General features: G+C 36.7%; 1 protein-coding gene across 2 annotated transcripts in view; it reads left to right on the forward strand.

Moving 5' to 3' along the window:
- Positions 1 to 4,233: 4,233 nt before the first annotated feature.
- Positions 4,234 to 25,148, forward strand: part of trmt1l (tRNA methyltransferase 1-like) — a 45,900-nt gene continuing 24,985 nt past the window's right edge. The window contains exons 1-6 of one of the 2 annotated variants that reach the window (XM_039735734.1): positions 4,234 to 4,473; positions 9,455 to 9,586; positions 12,997 to 13,059; positions 16,248 to 16,361; positions 18,102 to 18,166; positions 23,345 to 23,504. In XM_039735734.1, coding sequence (XP_039591668.1) covers positions 4,413 to 4,473; positions 9,455 to 9,586; positions 12,997 to 13,059; positions 16,248 to 16,361; positions 18,102 to 18,166; positions 23,345 to 23,504 — 595 coding nt within the window. In that variant the 5' untranslated portion in view covers positions 4,234 to 4,412. Of the gene's footprint in view, positions 4,474 to 5,029; positions 5,100 to 9,454; positions 9,587 to 12,996; positions 13,060 to 16,247; positions 16,362 to 18,101; positions 18,167 to 23,344; positions 23,505 to 25,148 lie in introns of those variants that run through there. The other variant, XM_039735735.1, reaches the window with a different exon arrangement.

A 25,148-nucleotide genomic window follows, 5' to 3' on the forward strand; every position in this document is an offset into this window, starting at 1 on the left:
TCACACTATATGGCGAGCCAAGCGTGGCAACCACAGGAATTTCGCCTACCTATGCAGACCCTTGTCTCTAATCCAAGGCGGTATCCATAGGACTCCAACCTTGTCGGCCCCCTCACCTGTAGACTTTATGTGAGACGCAGCAAGAAGGGAGGGCAAAGCCCAGTGCACCAGTGGCCCCGACCTGTTTCTAAAAAACTCGCACAATTCCTTGCAGTCTCCTGCTGGCTCAAGCACAGCAACTCCTTTGGTAGCTTTCTGCACTTCTGTCCTAAGCCTTGCACCAAGAGAATGGCCCAAGTTACAGATGAGAGCGTACACAGGATTCACTCGCAACCAGCCCTATAAGCTCACTGAATAACTCGAGTCTCCGAATTTTCAGATTCACATTTACACACACACTCGCACTGTAATAGTGCCAGCTTTTCTTACCTCAATTCTGGCTGCCCTTCTAGAAAGACTTCTTTTGCAGCTTCTCCGTTGGAGGGGCAGGATGTCCGTGAAACTAACACAAACAATTTATAGCGAAATTTGCTTACCCTTTTAAGTGGCCACTATTTGTGTCCATTTCTCAGAGCCCAGTCCCAGCCTCTGGATCAGCCTCAGCCTTTTTCTAGTCCCTTCGTGGTCGCCAATTCTGTTGTGGAGAAATTTCAGAAAAAACAAGCAGACTCTTCAGAAACACAGTCAGAATTTAAGACTGTATTGCACAGCATAAAAAACAATTGTGGAGCACATAAAGCCTGTCTCAATTCATGAAGTGAGCCCTGAGCATCCAGAACACCCAGAATATATTACAATTCTTATCTGAAAATTCCACACATTCCAGACTAGTTTCCCAACATCTACTGTATAGAGGGTCCCATGATGTTGTCCCCACTCAGCACCTTTACCCATAACAATCACCTGGGGCCTCATGTATAAACAGTGTGTACGCACAGAAATGTTGCGTAAGAATGTTTCCACGTTCAAATCGCGATGTATAAAACCTAAACTTGGTGTAAAGCCACGCACATTTCCATGGTACCTCATACCCTGTCGTACACAAGTTCTCCGCTCGGTTTTGCAGACTGGTGGCACCCAGCGTCAAAGCAGTGCTACTGTTCCTGTGTGGTTACCCTTTCTTTCTTAGATGCACATTCCTGACGCGGCTTTATAAATACACTGAAACTAACCGCATATTGTTTATTAGTGTAATGCATCTAATTGTAATTAACTTGTAACAATATAATCAACTCTCTTGACTATAAAATTAAAGCTGCAGATTTATAAAATCAAGATGAAACCAGTATTTCTGTATGGGGCCAAATGTTGATCATTAACAAAAACTAAAGAAAACTTGCTACAGGCCTGGAAAAGAAAGGTCTTGAGGAAGATATTTAGACCCATAAATAAAGATGGAAAATGAAGAATATAGACCAATGCTGAAGACATGGAGCTATATAAGAACCTAGCCCTAAGGACGTGAGTGAAAATCATAAGACTACAATGGCTGGGACAAATGGAAAAAATTAGATAGTGACAGCACACTTATGAAACTAAAAAGCCTGATTTAGCGTAAGCCCCCTTAATTCAGGCTGTTCTTAGGAAGTGTAATCATTTACTTAATAAGGTAGAAGTATATAATAAATAAGAATAGTCATGTGAACTATTAAAATATATGGTTCAATATAAATATTTAAAGTCAAAATATTCTCGACTGTAATAGAAATTTGCTATTTTACTAAAGGATGAAAAATAACATCATAATTTCTCACCTTGAAATGGTCTAAAACGATACCCTCATACTTATGTTTGAAATGTGTACTTTTTAATTGGAAGTGGATTTTGGAGTGCGGTGACTACCAGTAAAGAATTAAATAACAAAAATATACTGCTCAAAAGAATTAAAGGAACACTTTTTAATCAGAGTATAGCATAAAGTCAATGAAACTTATGGGATATTAATCTGGTCAGTTAAGTAGCAGAGGGGGTTGTTAATCAGTTTCAGCTGCTGTGGTGTTAATGAAATTAACAACAGATGCACTAGAGGGGCAACAATGAGATGACCCCCAAAACAGGAATGGTTTAACAGGTGGAGGCCACTGACATTTTTCCCTCCTCATCTTTTCTGACTGTTTCTTCACTAGTTTTGCATTTGGCTACAGTCAGTGTCACTACTGGTAGCATGAGGCGATACCTGGACCCTACAGAGGTTGCACAGGTAGTCCAACTTCTCCAGGATGGCACATCAATACGTGTCATTGTCAGAAGGTTTGCTGTGTCTCCCTGCACAGTCTCAAGGGCATGGAGGAGATTCTAGGAGACAAGTAGTTACTCTAGGAGAGCTGGAGAGGGCCATAGAAGGTCCATAACCCATCATCAGGACCAGTATCTGCTCCTTTGGGCAAGGAGGAACAGGATGAGCACTGCCAGAGCCCTACAAAATGACCTCCAGCAGGCCACTGGTGTGAATGCCTCTGACCAAACAACCAGAAAGACTTCATGAGGGTGACCCAAGGGTCCTCTAATGGGCCCTGAGCTCACTGCCCAGCAGCATGCAGCTTGATTGGCATTCGCCATAGAATACCAGAATTGGCAGATGCACCACTGGTGCCCTGTACTTTTTACAGATGAGAGCAGGTTCACCCTGAGCACGTGACAGAAGTGAAAGGGTCTGGAGAAGCCATGGAGAACATTATGCTGCCTGTAACATCATTCAGCATGAGCAGTTTGGTGGTGGGTTAATGATTGTCTGGAGAGGCATATCCATGGAGGGTCACACAGACCGCTACAGGCTTGACAAAGGCACCTTGGCTGCCATTAGGTATCAGGATGAAATCCTTGGACCCATTGTCAGACCCTATGCTGGTACAGTGGCTCCTGGTGCACGACAATTCCTGGCCTCATGTGGTGAGAGTATGCAGGCAGTTCCTAGAGGATGAAGGAATTGATACCATTGACTGGCCACCACACTTTCCTGACCTAAATCCAATAGAACACCTCTGGGACATTATGTTTTGGTCCATCCAATGCCACCAGGTTGCACCTCAGACTGTCCAGGAGCTCAGTGATGCCCTGGTCCAGATCTGGGAGGAGATCCCCCACAACACCATCTGTCATCTCATTAGAAGCATGCACCGATGTTGTCAGGCATGTATACAAGAACACAGGGGCCATACAAAGTGCTGCGTACAATTTTGAGTTGCTGCAATTAAATTTTGGCAAAATGGACTAGCCTGCCACATAATTTTTTCACTCTGATTTTTGGGGCGTCTTTGAATTCAGGGCTCTGTAGGTTGATCATTTTCATTTCCATCAAACGATGTGGTATCCTTTCATTCCTAACACATTACCCAGTCTATATCAGTATAGATATCCAGGAGGATTTCTTTTTCCCATTGAGATCTGATGTGTTTTCAAAGTGTTCCTTTAATTTTTTTGAGCAGTTTATATTTGTGATCAGTAGCATTGAAACAGCATAAAATGACACTCTACAAAGCCTGTATTACTGATCCCTATTTTTTTCTAAGTTTTGTGAAAATCAGTATTTTTGACCCCTTTGTATCCCATTAAGGGGCAAACCACTGGGGCCAGTTGATGTAGGAGGCACAAATTCAAGTCCTTATCATTTTTCCTGAAGAAACCTATTGGTTTACTTTTTATCATTAGGATGTAATGTCCTGCACAAAATATGGTCCAAAAATTGCTTAAAAATATTTTTTTGGGGTCTAGAGGGCCATAAATTGTGGGAACCCCAAAAATCTCAACGTCTTGCATAACTAGCCATCAACATTTCCTTTCATCAACAATAGGCACAAGACAAAAAAACCTTAAGTGACTTTAAAGCATTCACAAGTGCCTCTTATGAACACGAATAATAACCTATAAGGCAGCAGAAGTTTTGGATGACCAAGGAAACGATCAATGGAGAAAGTTGAAGCCGTTCTGACAAAACTTAAAGTGAGAGGATGGAGAAAAAAAGCAAGAGACAGAATAATTAAGGTGGACAAAACTTTCCATGGGCAGTAGTGCCACTGGGAATGATATGCTACTGTATGGTAAACAATATATTTACTCATGCAACGCCACTCCTCGCTGTGGTACATTACCACTCGCTTATTTAACTGGAAGTGATTTGTTCAGCTATTTAGTTTTTCACGTTAAGCCTTTTTACGCTGGATGACGCTATAACACAGAAAGCGTCACATTTTTAAAGAAAACTCCGTCTGATTTCTGTTCTTAATCGTTATGCTACGCCTAATACTGTCACACTCTAGATAAAAAAATTGATGCGTGCCTCTGCAGCTCAGTGCACTGAGTACGTTGTATGTCCCTCGTTCTGCTGCGTAACAGCGGCCTACCTGCTCCCCTCCCCTACTTTACGTAAACACTTTGGTGAATTCACTTTACCGTAAGCATTCGACTTACTTAACATGGCGGAACAACAGGAAGAGAAGACCGTGAGAGTCAGTCAGGAGGATGCAAAAGAAAATAGTAAGAAAATAACAGTTGTCTCCAGTTAAAATAATGTCCGATAACGGTCTTGGCAGCACAGGGCGACTTCATGCGACGTGTGTGACTCTCAGGAAGTCGCCATTTGTTTATCACTTTGCCACTGGCAGTAAACTGACCGAGGCCTCCGTTCTGCAGCAAAAGCTTAATGAAACCTACTTTTTCTTAAAGCTCCAAGCATAGTTTTGCAAGCATTCACATCGTGTGAAATAAAGCCGTTGTCGTAAAATATGGTCAGCTGTACTGTCTGGTTAGAATTACTCGGATGACGTATTTCTGTTGTGGAGCCTCGTTAAGGATCTGCTTGATGAAATTACAAATCGAATTTCTAAAGCCTTTCAATAGCACGGAACGTATTACAGTTTCTCTGCATTACTCCAAATGGAAAAAATGTAGTAGGCATTTCATTACACAGAAACGTTTTTATTATGTGTGTCAAGACAGTGTTTTCGTAATGCATAGCCTCTTGTACTTGTGGATTAAACGTATGTGTCTTAATATTAGTGAAAATTCGTTTTCTTTTGGCTTTAATGTTAAGACATGATTAACTGAACGAAGAAACAAATACCCTAAAACCAGCTTTACTGTTTGCAAGTACAACTGTGATGGTAAGATAAACTTTAATCAATGTTTCGTTGAAAGTTTAATGCTCTCTTAGTGCTTTGGGTACTTATATTGTGGCATATACACTATGCTTTTATTTAATTTTGCACAATTTCTTGCTTCTTTAGTGCTGTTTACATACATAGCCCTGAAATTACTTTGCATTCGCCGCCTGCCACGGCGCAGGCGCACGTGGTGCGTCTGAATTTTGCCAAGAGCATTACGGGAAATGTAGGAGGCGCTTTTGTTAGAATATGTACGTTGCGAGGTCATCCCACTGAGCTTTTTGAATAGATAGCATCAACAAGGCAGGGCACGTACTTTCGTTGGTCTTTTTCGGGCAAAACAGCAGTTAGAGAGAACGTCAACATCTGATGTGGAGTGCACTTTTAAATTTTGTGATATCTGGAGAACAACTGCTTTTTAAGATATGTGAAGTGAATTTTAAGATATTTGGAAATAAGATACTTTTGAGTTTAAGATATGTAAAACCCATGCTGAGATACTTCAACTTTGGTATCCTTTGTATTTGGACGTGTAAGAAACTCATTTTACTCGTGTCAAAATTACTTAACTCTGTAATTTTCAGTGTACTGTACTTTATATTGGATCAATAAATACATAAATATATTACAAACACACACTAAGATTTACTAAAATGAAAGAAGACACCCTATGTAGCTAAAGGGAATAAAGAGCAATCACACTAAAACATTATAATAGCGCCTCGGTAACATTTTTTGATAAGCTTCTGCTGAGTAATAGACTGAAAGTAGTCATTGCTAGTGTGTTCAAGAGAGAATATGCAGGATTATTCAGAATGGCCAAATGTTTTGTCTTCATTCCATTCTACTATTACCTCCAGTGGGTTGAGAGTGAGCCCCTACCTGTGCCTTTTTTTTTTTTAATCAGCTTACGCAGTCCACTGAATAAATATGTGCCAGTGAATTAATGAGGCACACACTTATAATAGTACTGCAAACCAAACAAACAGCCCTTTATTAAAATAAGTACAGTCTTTCACTATAATGTCCGTATGCACTTCTTCAGATATGCATAGAGTGCTCATTCATTTAGGCTCTTGCATATTATAATACATATAAAAAAATAATGTTCCTTAAAACCTCAAACCCTGAGTTTTCATTCTTGCAGAGGGACTAATTACTCTACATGTGGTTCTCACCAGCACACTACTGCATCAGTTACCTTTGCAGACTCTCCCATGAACTCATGTGCAACCCACTGCTGACAGTCTAATGCCACCTCCACCATGTTGCAAACTAGTGCCAGGTAAACAGCTCTCCTGTCTGTCCATTTTATGCATCGGTCACCCAGACCCTGCACATACCCTGCTAAGTGACATGGCTCTCTGCATCAACTCCACCCCCTTCTACGTAAGTGTGCCTACTCTTAACTACTTTCTCAACCATAAGTAGTTAAAATTTCAGAATCATGCCATACATTTAATCTGATCTGTGATGCCCCTCGTCACACCAGCCCAGCTCACTACAGCATAAAAAAATCACACTGGCCATTACAGAGTTGTAGAATATGTCAATTATGTCACCACCAACATTAAAAGATATATTTTTGTTATATTTTTCTGATATATGAAATTTGAGATTTTAAGATATTGATATAATACTTTTGGTATCTCAAATTCATATTCAGACACCATGTCATCTAATTTATCTCATTGTTTAATTAGACAAATTTTTTTTAGACACTCTTTAGCATTCAGTGTCTTTTGTACTTGTGCCTTCACTTTCTTTCATTTTGAATTTATTCTAATTGTAAATATCATACTAGCACATTTTTCTGAAAACAAAAGAAATATAAGAAATTAGGCTGGCTAATTAAGCAAATAGATCAATTCAAGGCCAGCATCTTTGCTGCCTTAGATAAGGTAAGATAGATAATAATTGACATGGAGGCCAATCGTATGACAATGTGTTATGAGTTTCATAAATGTAGAATTATTGCTATTTTATCCCTTTGATATAGTATTACCTGTAAAACATGTGTCTGTAATCTGGTGGTTTAAATGGATTATCAATTGATTTATATATTCACATTCATGTATGCATTTTTTGTTAAATCTACAGTATATAGTATGTGTTTTGATAAACTTCACAATTCTTAGTGATGAAAGAAAGAAGGCACTTTACTACATTTATTGATATAAATTTGACTTGGCATTTTAGGATCTATATATATATAATTCACTAAGGCAAGACAACCATGGAAAGCACGCCGGAAGGGGCGTGGATTCACTGAGCCGCCGACAAGCAAGACACCTATGGTGCACGCAGGAAGGAACCACGCCCACCAACTCCTGGCACCTCCGAGCCACATTGACTGTTCATAGAGGCATGTTTCTCGCGGAGGTGAATCGCCATATGCAGCATGTAAAATGGTTTGCGAGGGGTATCCAATGGGATCCTTAAAACAATCCTTTCCAACTGAGATTAAAACACAATGAAGTAAGCAGTCTTTAAAATCCGAGTTTTCGGTTACGACGCACGACCGCGTGCACCATAGCAAACTGTTTTACACGCTACATACAGCAATTCACATCCGCGACAAACATGCATCTTCTTCACTCACAGACAATTATATGTTGCTGTCTCCAGAGTTCCATCTTTTCATTCACTTTCTGTTGTATCCTCAAACCCTTCCTTTTTAGACAACTGTGTCTTTCCAGAAGTGTTCAACCATCAATAAATAATTACGCGGCGTTTGTTATGCCGCGGCTTCACTATTGTGTTGTATTTTGCTCTCTCCAGAGTTCCATCTTTTCATTCACTTACTGTTGTATTCTCACACCAACCCGTTTTAGACAACCGTGTCTTTCCAGAAGCATAGTATTCAATTAATAATTATGCATGAGATTGAGCGTGTCTACCCGGCGTGAGTAAGTCGTTGAACCCCATTCAGGCTACAAACTGTGGAATTCCCACTAAGTGCGACTCATACGCTCCCACTGGTTGCGTCCCTACCCTTTGTGCACACCCCCCTCCCACCTCGCTACTACCGTGGTCGGGTGTCGTGGTGGATTATATATAGAAACGCAGCCAAAATCGCACAGAGCAATGAAACGTCTACGTGAATCAAATGTGCATCTGGACTGTGCACAGACGACAACGACTCAAGTGACGAGTTGGAGGTGGGCACATGAGCGGGCAGTGCATACTGAACTTCATATCAGCAGACTAGCATGACGGAGGGAGCCGAGTGGACCTCCTTCTCCTCTCCTGCCGTTCCACACGCGCCTGAGCACAGTGCTCTCGCATCCCTCCGTCTGGCAGGACAAGGCACGATGGCAGTCCGCCAGTTTTCAGTCATGGACGATTGTGTGTTGGTTCGTTCCGTGCATTGTTACAATGTTGCTTTTCTTGCTGACTTATTACATTACCGATTTTTCAAATGTTAATTTTCTCCCTATGCTTAAAAAATCATTAAAAAATTGGCCTGATTATGCGGCATATGGTACGCCCCGGGTTGGCTAGATGAGTATATTTTATTTACAATATCTGCAAACACAAATGTAATATGTACATATAATATGTATAACAATATAAAATAGTAAGGTTAATTACTTGATGGAAGCTTCATGTTATAAAGGGAATATCAGTTTTAAGTAAATTAATATGTTTAATCAAAGTTGTGTACAAATTTATAGAATTAGAAAAATACAAATCACTCAAAAGCAAAACTGGGACATCTACAGGCATGATCCTCCAGTACAAGGTTTTCTACTATAGTGCAAAATCCCGGAACTGGTATATCTTAATTTAATGGAGTTTAGAGGTATATCTGTGTACCCTGATGTTGAATGCCACCATATTCAAAGATGGTTCTTGCATTGCCACCAAAATTAGGTTAGTTACTCACTGTGCTTTTCCTTCATTTACTCCCTTTTTTTAACGGTACAGTCAGGGCAGATATGTAGTATTGCAATCTGTTTTACCAAGTGTGTCTGTTATATACCGTAATGCTTTTCACAGCAAGGAATATTGTAGACTATTAGATCCTTATTTTGCTCAGCATGCTTTTCTTTCCCCTTTTGTACCCAACATATTAACATGGTAAGGAGTACCTGTATCTTCTGAATTTCCTGTGTTTATCTGTTTCTGCTCTAATATTGCGAAATGTTACTATCACTGTCTTTTATAAGGCATTGGTCTTATTTTTCTATTTTCAGGTATGGCCACTCAACATTTTTATCATTTTGCTAACTAAGAGTACGAAAGTATTGTTCAATTTTGTCATATTTCATTACATCATATACTGTAATTTTGTGTATTTTTTATGGTAGTTTGAGAGATTTCATTTATTGTTATGTAATTTATTTCTATAGTCAAGACAGAAGGTAATGGTGTTAAATCGGAACCGATAATGGTTGAAGTGACGAAAGAAGAAGACTGTAATAATGTCAGCGATGTAAGTGAATCCAGCTTGAAGAAATCTGCTGCTTCAACTAATATTAAAGGTAGAGTATGTTTCTGTTTTCACTTTCTTTATTATGTACTGTTCAAAATATTGTTCATTTTAATTGGGTAGAAATGTGCACTTTAAAAGAGGAGAAATCTAGTGTATTGAACATCAAAGTCAACAGTTAAAATATTCGTGCTTGTTAGATGTTTTTGATTTTTTTTGTCATGTATTAATATCTGGTCATGTATAAATATCTGAAATTTCACATCTGGTGGGGCATTCTGTTTTTTGTGCTTACTTCAAAGGTGGTTGTGTGTAAAAAAGGTTCTTTATGAAAGTTTTGTTAAAAGTATTTTCTTATTTTATTGGATAGCATGTATGGCTGTGTTTATGTTTGTAAAGATGTGACTACATGGATATTGAGTTATATTTATATTTTGTTGAAAGCAAACATCTGTATATTGTATCACGGTACCTGCAACATCAAATTTGATCCCAAAATGTTTGGGGAAAATACTGTCGTTGTCAAGTCATTGATGTTATTGCTGTTGCTGTATGTGTACTTCAAAAGGCTATTAATCTTCCACAAAGGTGCATTAATGGTTTAGGAATTTTCTTGTGACTATGCTCATTTTTCTAATAAAATCTCTAGTAGAAACATGTTAAGATCTGCTCCAAGTAAATACATGCAGTGTTGCTAGATGCAGACCTTTTTTAAATGTGAGTCTGCAAACGTATCCACAGCTAATATGTCTCATGCCTGTTTAACTGGAAATTTTAAGGTGTGATCGCTTTTGTCATCAATAATATACAGTATCTCACAAAAGTGAGTACACCCCTCACATTTTTGTAAATATTTTATTATCTCTTTACATGGGACAACACTGAAGATATGATACTTTGATACAATGTAAAGTAGTCAGTGTACAACTTGTACAAGTTAAGGCAGTGCTGGAAAATAATGGTGGCCACACAAAATAGTGACACGGTACAATTTTGACATTTTCCACTTAGGGGTGTACTCACTTTTGTTGCCAGCGGTTTAAACATTAATGGCTGTGTGTTGAGTTATTTTGAGGGGACAGCAAATTTACACTATTATACAAGCTGTACACTGACTACTTTACATTGTATCAAAGTGTCCTATCTTCAGTGTTGTTTCATGAAAAGATATAATAAAATATTAACAAAAATGTGAGGGGTGTACTCACTTTTGTGAGATACTGTATATATAAATATTTTGTTAACTGTGAAACAAAAAAATACTGTGAAGTAGCATTATTAATAACAGTAGTACTGTTGTTTGATCTTTGTTGGATGTCTCCAATTAGACCTTAATTAAATATTTCCTGGTTTTAGTGTCAGCACAAAAAGTGAATTTTAGTTGTCTGTTATACCATTTACTGTATATGCAGCATATTGGAGTTAGCTGTCCTTACAACTTATTTCTTGCCAAAAATGCTTTTTCAGCAATGCTGTCTTGTTTTTTGTCTTTATTAATAATTTAAACCTTCTTCAAATCCTTCGCATCGCACATTGTTGGTTTTAAATTAAATACCATATGTCCACATTTTATGCCAATATATCTTTTGCAATTAAAAGAAAAGATTTTTGTGGACTATAGTAGATTAGCATCTCTCAGACACTTTCTCATGTAAGTAAATAATAGTCCAAAAACACAAACCAGAAAACTAAAATAAAACAATCTAAATATCCATCTGTATGAATCTGAAATAAAATTAACAAGCAGCATTTTAAGATTACATACAGAGAGGTGGGTGAAACAGTATCAATTTTAGACTCTCGTCATATGAAAAAAAATATATAGAATACATTCCTGTAGCCACTGCAACAATCCAGATCCATCACTCCATATACTGTATATTGTGTCGGAAAAGTTTTTTTTGCCTCAAGTCAAGTTTTCTTTTTTATTTTCTTCCATTTATTGGTTTGAGGAAATAATCTTGTGATTTAAGGCTTTATATTTGTTTTAAATTTTTTTTAATTCATTGTATCTTTTTAATGTTCAAAATAGCATTTATTAATTTGGTTGATTCCATTTTCAGAAGTAAGCTTAATCTCCTCTGCTGTAATCTTGTTCTCAATTGCATTGTATGGAAATGTCAAGTAACATCAACAACAACATTTATTTTTTTATATAGCACATATTCATACAAAAAAATGTAGCTCAAAGTGCTTTACAAAATGAATAGAAAAATAGAAGACACAATAAAAAATAAACATAAATCAACATTAATTAACATAGAATAAGTAAGGTCCGATGGCCAGGGTGGACAGAAAAAAAAAAAAACTCCAAACGCTGGAGAAAAAAAATAAAATCTGTAGGGGTTCCACACCATGAGACCGCCCAGTCCCCTCTGGGCAATCTACCTAACATAAGTCAAACAGTCCTCTTTGTATTTAGGGTTTTCATGGAAGGATCTGATGATGATGGTCACGTAGACTTCTGGCTTTCAGTCCATCAATGTTGGTGCATCATGATGCTTTGAGTAGGTGGTGGTGGCGCAGGCCGCCAACACAAAGAAACCGGAAAAAGAAACAGAAGAGAGAGTAGGGGTCAGTACGGAGAATAACATTCAGAATAACATTCTGAAACTCATTTGAAGCACTTCAGAATCCAATTTCTCATTTCTTTTTTTATTGCTAATCGTATCTCAAACACGTGATATAGCAGTTTTATCAAAATATAATTAAATATGTCCACAGTTGTGTGGGCCTCATTTAAAATAAATTATTCTACAAACGGGGTTATTTATTAGTCTACAGTAATTGAATTTCTAGACATTATCATAAAATTATTAAAATAAATGTGGTATATCCAATTGAGCTAGAGGTGTTTTTCCTGATAAGGTAAATTTTGACATTTTACATGGTCACATTTATGAGAGGCGCTCCGGTTTCCTCCCACAGTCCAAAGACATGCAGGTTAGGTGGATTGGCGATTCTAAATTGGCCCTAGTGTGTGCTTGGTGTGTGGGTGTGTTTGTGTGTGGCCTGTGGTGGGTTGGCAACCTGTCCAGGATTGGTTCCTGCCTTGTGCCCTGTGTTGGCTGGGATTGGCTCCAGCAGACCCCAGTGACCCTGTGTTCGGATTCAGCGGGTTAGAAAATGGATGGATGAATGGATATTTATTGATAATATCTTTATAAAAAATATTCCTGATGTAGTCAAATGAGAGACTAGGTTGGTGTGTTTGACATCAGGAAAATGCTGCTTCTTCATTTATTGGGGATACAACTAATTTACTTTAACAATGAATTTAAGTTTAGTCTCTTTTACAAAATCAGTCTTTATTTAACAAAGAAGTAACAGTTTGGCATGGTTGTTTTTTTGCCCTGTAATTTTATCAAATTATATTATTTGCTTTTGTACAGTTCTGTGGTGTGGTATAATTTAGACAAGGTGACCAAAAGGTTAACATTTGTTCTTTATTCTTTGTTTTAGAGAGGCACTTCTCCATTCAGGCAAAGTTGTCAGACCTGAAAAATCTGATAGATGTAAATGAATGTAAGTAAAATGACAGCAGTAAAAACTGGTATTACAGTACTTTAACTCTAATGGCACCATATGTTTTTCCAAACTAGTTTTAATAGGATGGCTAAAATATTTTCATGGAAAATTTTATACAATCTCTTGACGATGCTTCTCTTTATGTAAATGCTAGCAAAATTCAGGTTATACGTTTATTTGATTTTATTAGAGACTAGCAAAATACTAGCGCTTTGTAGCAGCAAAGTACTGCATTAAAATTTTTATTAAGAAGAAAATCAAACCTTTTTAAACTGAGGGAAAATATGCCAGTAATTATTTGTTAAGGATCTCTTTGTATACCATGTTGTCAGTTCGGCCCTCTCGGCCCATGACCAAGCTGTGCGCTGAGCTTACTCTTTAATCGGTTTCAGTTTCATGGTTTGTTTCAATTACAACAGTATTTGCAGGATTTGTTGTGTTGAAGTGACATTCAGCATCTGTCAAGCGTTGTAAGCATACAACCGGTTTCATCGATAAAATCTTGCCGCCTACCAAATTTCGTGAAGATGGGGCCATAAATAAGAAAGTTCAACATGGCGGACATTGTCGACCGTTATGACCGTTACGTGTAGAATTTCGAAATGAAACTTGCCCAACTTTTGTAAGTTAAGCTGTAAGGAATGAGCCTGCCAAATTTCAGCCTTCTACCCACACGGGAACCTTGTACACGGGAACCAATGTACATTGGTTTTGGTTAGCGCAGGGAAGCCGCCTACCAAATTTCGTGAAGATGGGGCCATGAATAAGAAAGTTCAATATGGCGAACGTTTATGACCGTTATGCGTAGAATTTTGAAATGAAACCTGCTTAAGTTTTATAAGTAAGCTGTAAGGAATGGGACTGCCAAATTTCAGCCTTTTACCTACACGGAAAGTTGGAGAATTAGTGACGTTTGGAAAATTCAATATGGCGGCCGAAAGTGGCGTCATACCACCGAAATAAGTACATACATTGGTTTCGGTTAGAGCAGGGAAGCCGCCTACCAAATTTTGTGAAGATGGGGCCATAAATAAGAAAGTTCAACATGGCGGACGTTGTCGACCGTTATGACCGTTACGTGTAGAATTTCGAAATGAAACTTGCCCAACTTTTGTAAGTAAGCTGTAAGGAATGAGCCTGCCAAATTTCAGCCTTCTACCCACACGGGAACCTGGAGAATTAGTGATGAGTCAGTCAGTGAGGGCTTTGCCTTTTATTAGTATAGATATCCTACTTATAAAATTGCAAGTTGATGTAAATACAGATATTAATAGCAGAATGAGAAATGTTTGATTTAAAAATTTGGAATGGTAAGTGATTGCTTTGTGAGTCGTCTTTTATTCATTGCAGTAGATTTTATTAGCAATTTTTTTATAATGATTTTTTAATAACATAAAAAAAAAATTTATCAAATAGAAATGCCCTTCCTCATACATACTCCACTTAAATTTTAAACACGAGGCAACCTGAAAAATCTGAAGTGCAGTAGTTAAATATCTATTTTTTTTTTAATTTGTATAGTTATTATGATCTCACTGCATGTATATTTATTATCAGATTGATATCGGCAACTTCTTTTTCCTTATAGTTGTATTGTTTTTTAGTTGCAGCTTTGTTAATTGTGAACTTTAGGCGGTCCTGGAGACCTAAGTAAATGAAGTAAACTAGTCCAGTGGCATCCAGTAATATTTTCTGTTAAAATATTCACCATGCAGCAATAAAACATTTGAGAGCCACTGAGCTCAAAAAACTCTTGATGTTGCAGGGATGCATCATGTGTCAGAATATTGATGTGAGTATGGAAGTGGAAACATATAAACCTTTAGTCACCTCTTGCCAAACAAAGGTGACTTGTGAACAGTACCAATCTTTATGTACTAAAATGTCATTTGCTTTTTGTCCACATAGGTATTGAAGTAGATCATGGAACCTATTACTTTTTTTCTTTTGCAGGGTTCACACAATTTGAGAATATACTGTAACCATGAAATTTTTCATAATTTTTAATATTTCCCTTTTAAAATTAATATCTGGGCTTGATAGGAATGTACAGGGTGCGCACAAAGTCCATATACCCCTATCTTTAGGAGCATTTACAGGAATAACCATGACAATTTGGTTCCTGTGAACATCAGCCCAAGTCTTCCCGGTATTTCGAGGTGTGTTTCCGACATCCTGTCTGGTGCTGCCACCTGCTGCCACTCAAGAAATCGCAACAACGTGGCATTTCGTTCCAAGATGAAGCAATGGGTGACACAAGTGTTTTCACGATCGAGGAGTGTTTGGTGGCCACTGTGTGGGTTCATGAGCGGCCTGTTACTGGGAAATCGATCAAAAATGTCATGGATGACTTTGTTGTGCGTTTTGGGAAGGCTTCGCCGACAAAGAGGACGTTGTTGCAGTGGGAGAAGAAGGCTTTTGCAATGGGCAGCGTCCGAGATGTGCTGCGAAGTGGAAGACCATCCACAAGGCATGAAACATGTGCAGATGTGGCAGACCCTGTCCAACAATCCCCAATGAAATCCACTCGTAAATGTGCTGCTGAGTTGGGAATAGCGGAATCGATAATGTGAAAACACATCAAACAGGACTTGCAAATGAAATGTTGGCGTCCATTGCACGTTAACGAGCTATCAGATGCCGACTTGGACAGATGTCAGGAAGCTTGTGATATGATGCTGCACCAATTTCCAACAAATGCTGAGAAGGAAAAGGTTATGTTCTCTGACGAGTGCACGATTTATCGCAGCTCCCGCAATCGAAACGTGTTTTCAAAATCTTCCAAAAGAATGGGGTATATGGACTTTGTGCGCACCCTGTATGTCAGTGTTTGATTGATTTTTGAAGTTTTGATGGCAGAGTGTACTTATAATATGAATAAAGATGGTTCCTTTAGAAACAAGTTAATACTGAAACATATACATGAAATTTTATTAATTTTTGTGTTGTATAATTTATTTGCAATTTACTTTTTTTGCCAACTTAAGTTTTAAACAAAAGGAAAATGTACTGTCTGTAACAGCACTGTCAGAAAGTAAAGCATACCTTGAATACAAAGCTAAACATTACCTAAAAACTATGGCATACTATTTTGCAGCTACAGTTTTTATTTTTTCCAATTTAATTGTGTATGTAGTGTTATAGTGTTTTGCAAGAGCTGATTAAATGTTATTTGTAACCTCTAGCTGGCAAGATGTCATGCCCACTATGTCCTGAAGACAAGTTTAAAGTATGTTATATCAACAAACTTCATCGCCACTTACAGAATCTTCACTGGAAAGTGTCTGTAGAATTTGAAGGTAAGTATTCTTACCGTAATTTTTGTTCTTTACTGCTTATTTTGAAATTAAAAATATCCTGGCTTAAATCTCAGTACAGGATTGCTTGTATCCTGTCTCTTAATTAAATACCTGCCAGGCTTAACTTTATAATACTAGGAAATCCACCTGCTCTTTCATGGCAAAAAGTATTACCACTTTTATACCATTATAGTTTTTTAGTTTTATAGAATTTTAGTTTTGAAATTAAAATACATAATTCATGCATGCTTTGACAGTGTGATGTTATGACTAGTAAACTGTCAGTTGAGTGAGTAGTGCTATTATTCACTAATTTAATAAAGCGCTACATACGTTGCTATTGTAAAGGGAAGGAGTCTTTGAATTTATCCTCAGATTGTTGTGAGTATGGCTACAGTTTTCCATCTAACCATTAATTTTCTGACCTTAACATCCAGTTCAGGGTTGGTAGTAATCCGATGCCTATTGTGCTGGCTTCAAGACAGGATCCAACCTTGGGTGGGTGTTACATTCACACATCATTTAAAAATAAGATATGTTTAGCGTTTCAAAACTTTTACTTTGGCCAAACATGCATTAATATTTTGAAGAATAAGGCAAATCTCTCCAATAATATGACATACAATGTGTTAATGGAAGTGCATAATCTCAAAGGTGCATAACTTGTTGGGCTATTGAAAATACATCCTTAATTCATGAAAAAAATAAAATTTGTCTCATTTATTGGGGTTTTTGAAGCCAAAGTAATGTTTATTAACATAACTTTTATGTATACATATTTTTGAATGGTTCAAGAATGGATAGGATGCCATCTCCAGTTATGCCTACTTTCTGCATTTACATTCTATCCAACTCAGTTACTAATTCTGCACTAATACACAGGCATAAGCAATATCAAAATCTCATCACTTATATAATGCAGCTTGAAAACAAAAGAAGAAAGGCTGTTTTATAGCCATTCTGAAATAACAATCTTAAACTGACTGGTTTGATTTCACAAACACAGCCTTAAAGCGGTAACAGATCTGAAAAAAAGGAGGGAAAGATTTGGAAAGTTAAAGCATCAGGTTTGAGACATTTTTAATTTGATTTAATTTGACTTGTCCATTAAATAATACTTTTCATAGTTGTTATTAACCTCCTGATATCTCCTTTACATACTAATGTAAGCATAAATCTGTTAACAGCAAATGTCACAATCCTGGCATGAAAAGTGTATTTTTAGAAAAAGGATTATGTGTAAATGAAAATATCATGAATTGTCTTTGTATTCAGTATTTCATGTGACAATTATATAATAATGTTAAAGCTTTATTTTTGGTATTTATTCTTCATTTATTAGAGAGAAAATGTTAGTGAATAAATGTAATACTGGCACATGTTCCAGTAAATCAGACAGTCTGTGATGATCATATCATCATCTTTTATAAATGCCATGCTGAAACACCACACAACCCTCCACTTCCACACCAAGACCAGTAGAATTATTTGTTACTGGGATAATGGGGGTTTGGGGGCTAACTCCTCTTTCACATGTGAAATTCAAACCCTAGTTATACATTATGATATGCATTGCTTTGTAATACAGAGATAGGGTCTATTTTCCCATGACACTTTAATTTAAAAGCTGGTTCTGAAAAATTTGTAATCAAACATGTAACATATTTGTTCATCTTTTAGTAAAGATTTATATGTAATGCTGATTTTTTTTTAAATATGGTATGTATTTTCCCAATTTAGGACACAGAATGTGTATCTGCCATTTGCCATGTCGTCAGCAGAAGCAGAATCTCACCGAAGATCAGGTTAGTGTTTGCAGAATAAGATCCCTTACACACTGGGTTGATGCATGCATTGGCGCGTGCCTGTTGCTGTCTTTTTGTGTGTCACCATTATAATGTTTGCATATGCATTTATTATACACCCTGACTTTCCACAGTCTGGCTAATATATTTAATAAATATGTATGACATATCTAGTCTTGCTGATTGGACATAAAACCGCAGTGAAAAGGCACAAGGTGAGGCAGATAGTACTGTGTCACACTGAAGGGAACAGATGTGAGCCCAACAGGTGCTTATTGCTGGTGTTCTTCTATGCAGAGGCTTTGGGCGCCAATAAGTTGGCGATATCAGAAAATCAACTGCACTGCAGCAGTCCGTTTATTTTTATGTTTTGTTCCGACTGACTGCCAAAATGGAAGACTAAGACTTCTAAAACTAAAGGAAAATAAGTAGGACTTTTACAAGAAAGTGGGAGGGATTTTTGTAGAGAAGGATAGGTGCATGGACTTCATTTACAAATAAAGACCATAAACAATATTCAATTTTATATAAAATGGGGTCAGACTAAGGGAAAAAAAAATCCAATATTTAAAAACAAAATTTTGACCTTAAAATATCTTTTGCTTTTCTTGTTATCCTTTTGTTGAATAGGCTGTAGTAAAATTGATTAAACAATGTTGTTGACTGAAACATAACTTGCATTGAAATATGTGTAGGCCAACATTTGTGGTCATACAACAGATAAAAAAACTAAAATTGTACTAATATTATTTAAAAGAGCCAGAAATAAAATATAAACTAAAATTTTAAACACAGAACTACATAAAAATTGTTGACTCCACTGAAAACTAGAATTAAATAAAAATGAAAATTAATTTTCCAACTATCCATTATCCAACCTGCTATATCCTAACTACAGGGTCACGGGGGTCTGCTGGAGCCAATCCCAGCCACCACAGGGTGCAAGGTAGGAAACACCCCGGGCAGTGCGCTAGCCCACCGCAGGGCACACACACACACACCAAGCACACATTAGAGACAATTTAGGATCACCAATGCACCTAACCTGCATTTCTTTGGACTGTGGGAGGAAACCGGAGCACCCGGAGGAAACCCATGCAGACACAGGGAGAACATGCAAACTCCATGCGGGTCTCCTAAATGCGAGGCAGCAGCGCTACCCACTGTGCCACAATGCCGCCCAAAAATAAATTTTATAAAATAAAATAGAAACTAAAATTAATATCAGAAGTGAAATATCACTGGTGAGCACTCCACTCTACAACTGAACATTATCAGACTGTGCTGTCCCTATAATAGAACAGGTAGCATGACTGCTGCTTTGGAGGCTCAATCTTTGATGGCAGCATAAGGATCATGGATGCAGGGATACCAGGGTAGCTCAAATCTGGTGTTCTTTTAGCAAGCATAGGAATATGAAGTCTCATCATGTACAAAAGTTTATTGAGTTGTGACTAGATATGTTTCTGAAGGCTCAAGTGGCTGAGAGAAAGAGAGGCCAGTATCTACATCTTGAGATGGAGAGAGAAAGATAAACAAAATGATTTGGTGGAAAGTGGGAAAGCCACTCTGCCAAATAGACGAAGGTTTAACAGCCAGAGAGTCTGTAAATTTTTTTAGTAACTCTTTTTGTTGGACTTGTTTTGTTTTTATAGTTTTTGTTCTTCCTGCATTCATTCTTCTGTGTGGTAGTTTCTGTATTCACAAAAACCATTTTTATTTACCTTTTGCCCCCTCGTGCTCATGTGGGTGCAGAGGGCTGTAAAAAGACCCTATCCCACGCCCTCTAGTTTTCTGTGCCTCTTAAAGAACGGTACTTATGAATGTTATTTCTTCAATTTCTTGATCAAGAATGCTGTTCATGGTTAGGCTATTAAATGTTATTACGGATATTTAGGTCATTAACCAAAAAAGAAGTGTGAATCTTTAGCCTTGATTGGTTGATTCTACAGTCTTTGCGGGCTGTTACAATTATGGTCTGTTTTCTTTCTCTAGAATCTTTTTGAGAGCTGTGAGTGTGATATTGCATAAATGCAGCATCAGCAGCAATGCAATATCAGTTATAGTTAGTGATTGTATGAGAGCTTTTTGTCTTATAAACTTTGATTTTCCCATTTAGGTTAGGAATCAAAAGTTTATCCCACATCCATAGTTTGCTGCTTTCTGTCTTCAGTAACACCAGTTATTAAAAAAAGCATGTGCTGAAACATTCAGTGACTTTTATCCTCAGAAAGATAAGTAAAATATATAAATTATACTTTATTTTTTCCTCTCATCTCAAGGACTGCAGGTAACCCTTTCTTATAATGTTTTTAAGGCTGCATGCATTTACCCATGCTATATTCCACTGCTGAGTGCTGCATCCAAAGCAAAAGCAAGTTTGCAGCAGATCTCACAGAGCCCACTAGGCAGGAATTTGCTGCAAAGGATGTTGTGGGACAGAGAACAGTCTGCATTTTTTTTCTAGGATATAGAACTGTAAGTTAGACTGCAGGATGTGTGAAAGTCACAAGACTGAAGAAACACAGATTATTACAAATGAAAAGAATTCAAATATTTTTTAGGTTGCAGCAGTGTGCTAAAATCAAATATTTTTTCCACATCAAGTAACACTCAATATCCTAGAATGACAAAGAGAAAACAGGATTTATATTTTTTTGGCCGATTTATTATTATTTATTTTTATTGTATTGTTATTGGTTTATTATGCTTGCTGTGTACTTTGTATTCCAAGGTGTGTAAAAACATTACAGTGCAGACACTTCACACCCAACAATTTATGAAAAACAAACTTTATTTGCTTATGTAAACATCTCTTGTAAAACTATGTGTGTGTGATTCAAATGCTTGTGTATATGATTCAATATATGTGCCACCATTTCAGTATAGATTTACTTCAATCATTAGAACATTAGAACAGTTTAGACAAGAACAGACCATTCAGCCCAACAAAGCTTTGCCAGTCTTTTTTGCTTTTTTCTTCCAAAAAAACATTGTCTAGTTTTGAAAGCCCCTAAAGTCTTACTGTCTACCACACTACTTGGTAGCTTATTCCAAGTGTCTATCGTTCTTTGTGTAAAGAATATCTTCCTAATGTTTGTGTGAAATTTACCCTTAACAAGTTTCCACCTGTGTCCCCGTGTTCTTGATTTTTTTCTCATTTTAAAATAACAGTCTCAATCCACTGTTCTAGTTCCCTTCATAATTTTAAACACTTCTATCATGTCACCTCTTTATCTTCTTTTTCTTAAACTGAAAAGGCTCAGCTCTTTTAATCTATCCTCATAATTCATCCCCTGTAGCCATGGAATCAGCCTAGTTGCTCTTCTCTACACCGTTCCAAATGCTGCTATGTCCATTTTGTAGCCTGGAGACCAAAACTGCACGCAGTACTCCAGACGAGGCCTCACCAGTGCGTTATAAAGCTTGAGCCTAACCTCCTTGGACTTGTACTCCACACATCGTGGTATATTACCTAACATTCTGTTAGTCTTCTTAATGGCTTCTGAATACTGTCAGGAAGTTGATAGCTTAGAGTGCACTATGACTCCTAAATCCTTCTCAAAGGTGTACTTTTGCTTTTCAGACTGCCCATTGTGTATTCAAATCTAACATTTTTACTTCCTATGTGCTGTACATTTACTGGCATTAAATTTCATCTGCCACAATTCTGCCCAAGCCTGTATGCTGTCCAAGTCCTTCTTTAATGATATAACGCATTCCCCAAATTATTTTCTAATCCTCCTATCATATTTATCTTTTCTCTAAACGGCACCTTATTGATGGCAGGTACCAAATTCCATCAGTCCTTTCATGTTCACAAAGAAAGCTCACTTGTTATTCTTGTATGCATCATTGGGTCTGCTATGACTGGAGGCTTTGCAAGTCAGCTTCCTCTTTGCTCTTTACATGTAGCTTGCTCCAGCCACAATGTGAAACCTCTCATGTTCTCCATTACCTTAGAGGTGTATTTTGAATTCCATGTGTGTGAAAACATTCTAATGCAATTTTGGTTGACTTTATATACTTTTTTAGCTAATTATTTTTTAAATAACTAGAGCACTAATAGTTTTCAGATTAGCACATGATCAGTTACATCACATGGACTGAAAGAAATATGAGTAATTACAGTTGTGCTGGAAAGTTTGTGAACCCTTTAGAATTTTCTATATTTCTGCATAAATATGACCTAAAACATCATCAGATTTTCACAAATATGTAATGTTCGATAATTTTCCTTAATAAATAAATGACCAAGTATAATATTTTTGTCTCATTTGTTTAACTGGTTTCTCTTTATCTACTTTTAGGTCTTGAGTGAAAATCTGATGATGTTTTAAGCACAACTGTATAATTGGTATTTTTCCTATAATTATTGTATAGTTATTTGGAGGAGAGCGAGACAGCAATTCTCAATTTAGTAGCAACATACAGTACATGCAAGTGTGTGTGCATGATTTAGTACATGTGTCATCAATTCTGTATAGCTGTACTCAAAGCATATATTTTGTTTCTGAAAGGCACCTAATTCATGGCCAAGTAACACGTTCCTTTGGTCCTTCCTTTTCCACAAATAAAGCCCACTGTTCATTCTTTTATCTATTTCCACAGTTGTACTGCCATGTGCTATATTGTGCCAGAAGTGGTTTTGCATGGTATACTGGTACAGAAAAATAATGAACTACCCAATTTTAAAGCAATGCTATAGTAGTAATGTAATGTCCACTCCCACCATGCGACTGCAATATATGCATCACATTTGCGACAAGTAACAAAGGCGATCTTCCTCCCGATTGATGAATTTTTACAGGTGTCTCATTTCTATTTGTGTACCACTATTATGTAATGAAGAGTCTGACATTTTACATGCTAAGAGAAAGTGTTGCTGTAGCAATTCCACAGCGGAATTTTTTATTTACCTAAGTAATTTCACTTTTGCTAAGTTGGGAATTTGGTGTTAAATGTACCTGGATAATTATGAGTGCAAATTTTTTTTTTTTACATAAGTGTGTGTATTGGAATGTATAAATGTAGAGATCATTAGGCAATGAAATATACCCATAATTAAGTTGCAAATTGTATTGTCTTGTGTGAATTGGTTATTCTACAAGAGTAATTAAGTCAATATAAAATATGCTATAACCTTATTTTATTAAAATGTGCTCTTCCACCTCCTAGGCATCAAATCGATTGGGGATTGCTCATTACCATTGTATTGTATGTTCAGCCACCATAGCTCGAAGAACTGATATGATCAGCCACATTAAACGTCATGTAAACAAAGGAGACACAAAGGCCAGCTACACAGGTGGTTCTGGCTTGCCATTGGATACAGATGGTAAATTATTTAACAATATTATTTATATAAAAAATAAATATACTTGAATTCTCATTTCTTTTTAGGTGACAGGGCAGTTCATTTTCATAAACCTTTATTAATGAGTTCCTATGTGATTCATGCTTTTTATCAATTATGAACTTTTCCAGCAACTTTAAAAAAATAAAAAAAAAATCTTTCTTTTTTGTGGTAAATTAGCGTTTAATCATGACCTGAGCGTAGTAGTGAGAGGTTTCTTGTTTTAAACTATTAGTGATTGTTTTTTATTGTATATTTTTGGTATTTGATCATCAACCTGTACCTGATTATTCTTTTGAGTTTTTTCCCTTGATGTCTGTCTACATTTCCTAGTCTGAAATTGCTTATAAAATCCTTTTGATTAAGTTTTCTCCCTGTGTGCTTAAATTATTTTTACTCATAGACAACATCTGTACTTCATTACATCAGTCATCATTGATTGTACATTTACATTCTTGCTAAGTTTGACTATAATAAAACTGGAGCCAAACTTAGCCTGGTCCTTTAGGCCAGTGGAATAGTGTTTTAAAATACTGAATTTTAGAAATCATATAATCAGAATACTTTGGTGGTGTTCATTCATAAATGAAGAATATTACTAGAGTTGCAGTTTTCTTGTATTACCTCATAGTTCACTAATATGTTTATGTTTAGTAAAATTTGCCAAAGTGTTTTTCGCAACCCATGTGCTATATTTGCCTGTGACCTTTTTTGCAGAATATTTTCCAGGAAATTCGCTTTAGACCTTTTTTCCCCAGGTCCCCGTAATACTTTTCGAGGCCAGAGCTATAACAGCCTTGTGCAGAACTTTCACTTATGCGTACTGTAAAATCATTACCCATCTGCTTCTAACATGCATACTGTCATGACTCAATCAGTACTCCAAACTGCCACCTTGCATTTGTTTTTTTTTTTAGTAATTATGATATAGATAGATATTGTTTAGATTTTTTTACATTATTTTTATTTTTCTAGTCAGTCACCATTTATTGCATTTGTTTGTGGTTTTCGTTCCATCTGCACCGTTTGTTGAGGCATGGTAGAGTAGTGGTTAGCATTGCTGCCTCACAGCTAACATTACAGTTCTGACGAAAATATATGGTCCGGGATAGCTGGTAGATGCTTTGCTAGCTATTAGCAGAGGTGAGTAGAGTAGCCAAAAATTGTACTCATGTAAGAGTAGCATTACTTCAAAATAATATTACTCAAATAGAAGTAAAAAGTAGTCATCCAAAAAACTACTCAAGTAAGAGTAAAAAAAGTATTTGGTCAAAAGACTACTCAAGTACTGAATAACTGTTTGATCATAATAAATGATTTATTTTTTAGAAATGTTATAATAAGACAGACAAAAATATAAAATAATGTGCAAATTCTGCTAATTCAAAGTAATAAAATAAAAAATAAGTAAAAATAAATAACATGTTTACAAAATAAAGATACACAAATAACACAAAGTTCCAAATCTCAGTTTTTCACAACAAAGCTTTTGAAGCCAATAACTACAGTAGGTAACATGTATGTCTGAACAGTGCAAACTACTTACAGTGACAAGATATACTGTACACAGACAGTATAATACTGCATATTCACTTGCCCTCCAAATAGCACAACTGATAGAAAATA

This window comes from Polypterus senegalus, chromosome 14 (assembly GCF_016835505.1).
Source record: "Polypterus senegalus isolate Bchr_013 chromosome 14, ASM1683550v1, whole genome shotgun sequence".
NCBI lineage: Eukaryota > Metazoa > Chordata > Cladistia > Polypteriformes > Polypteridae > Polypterus > Polypterus senegalus.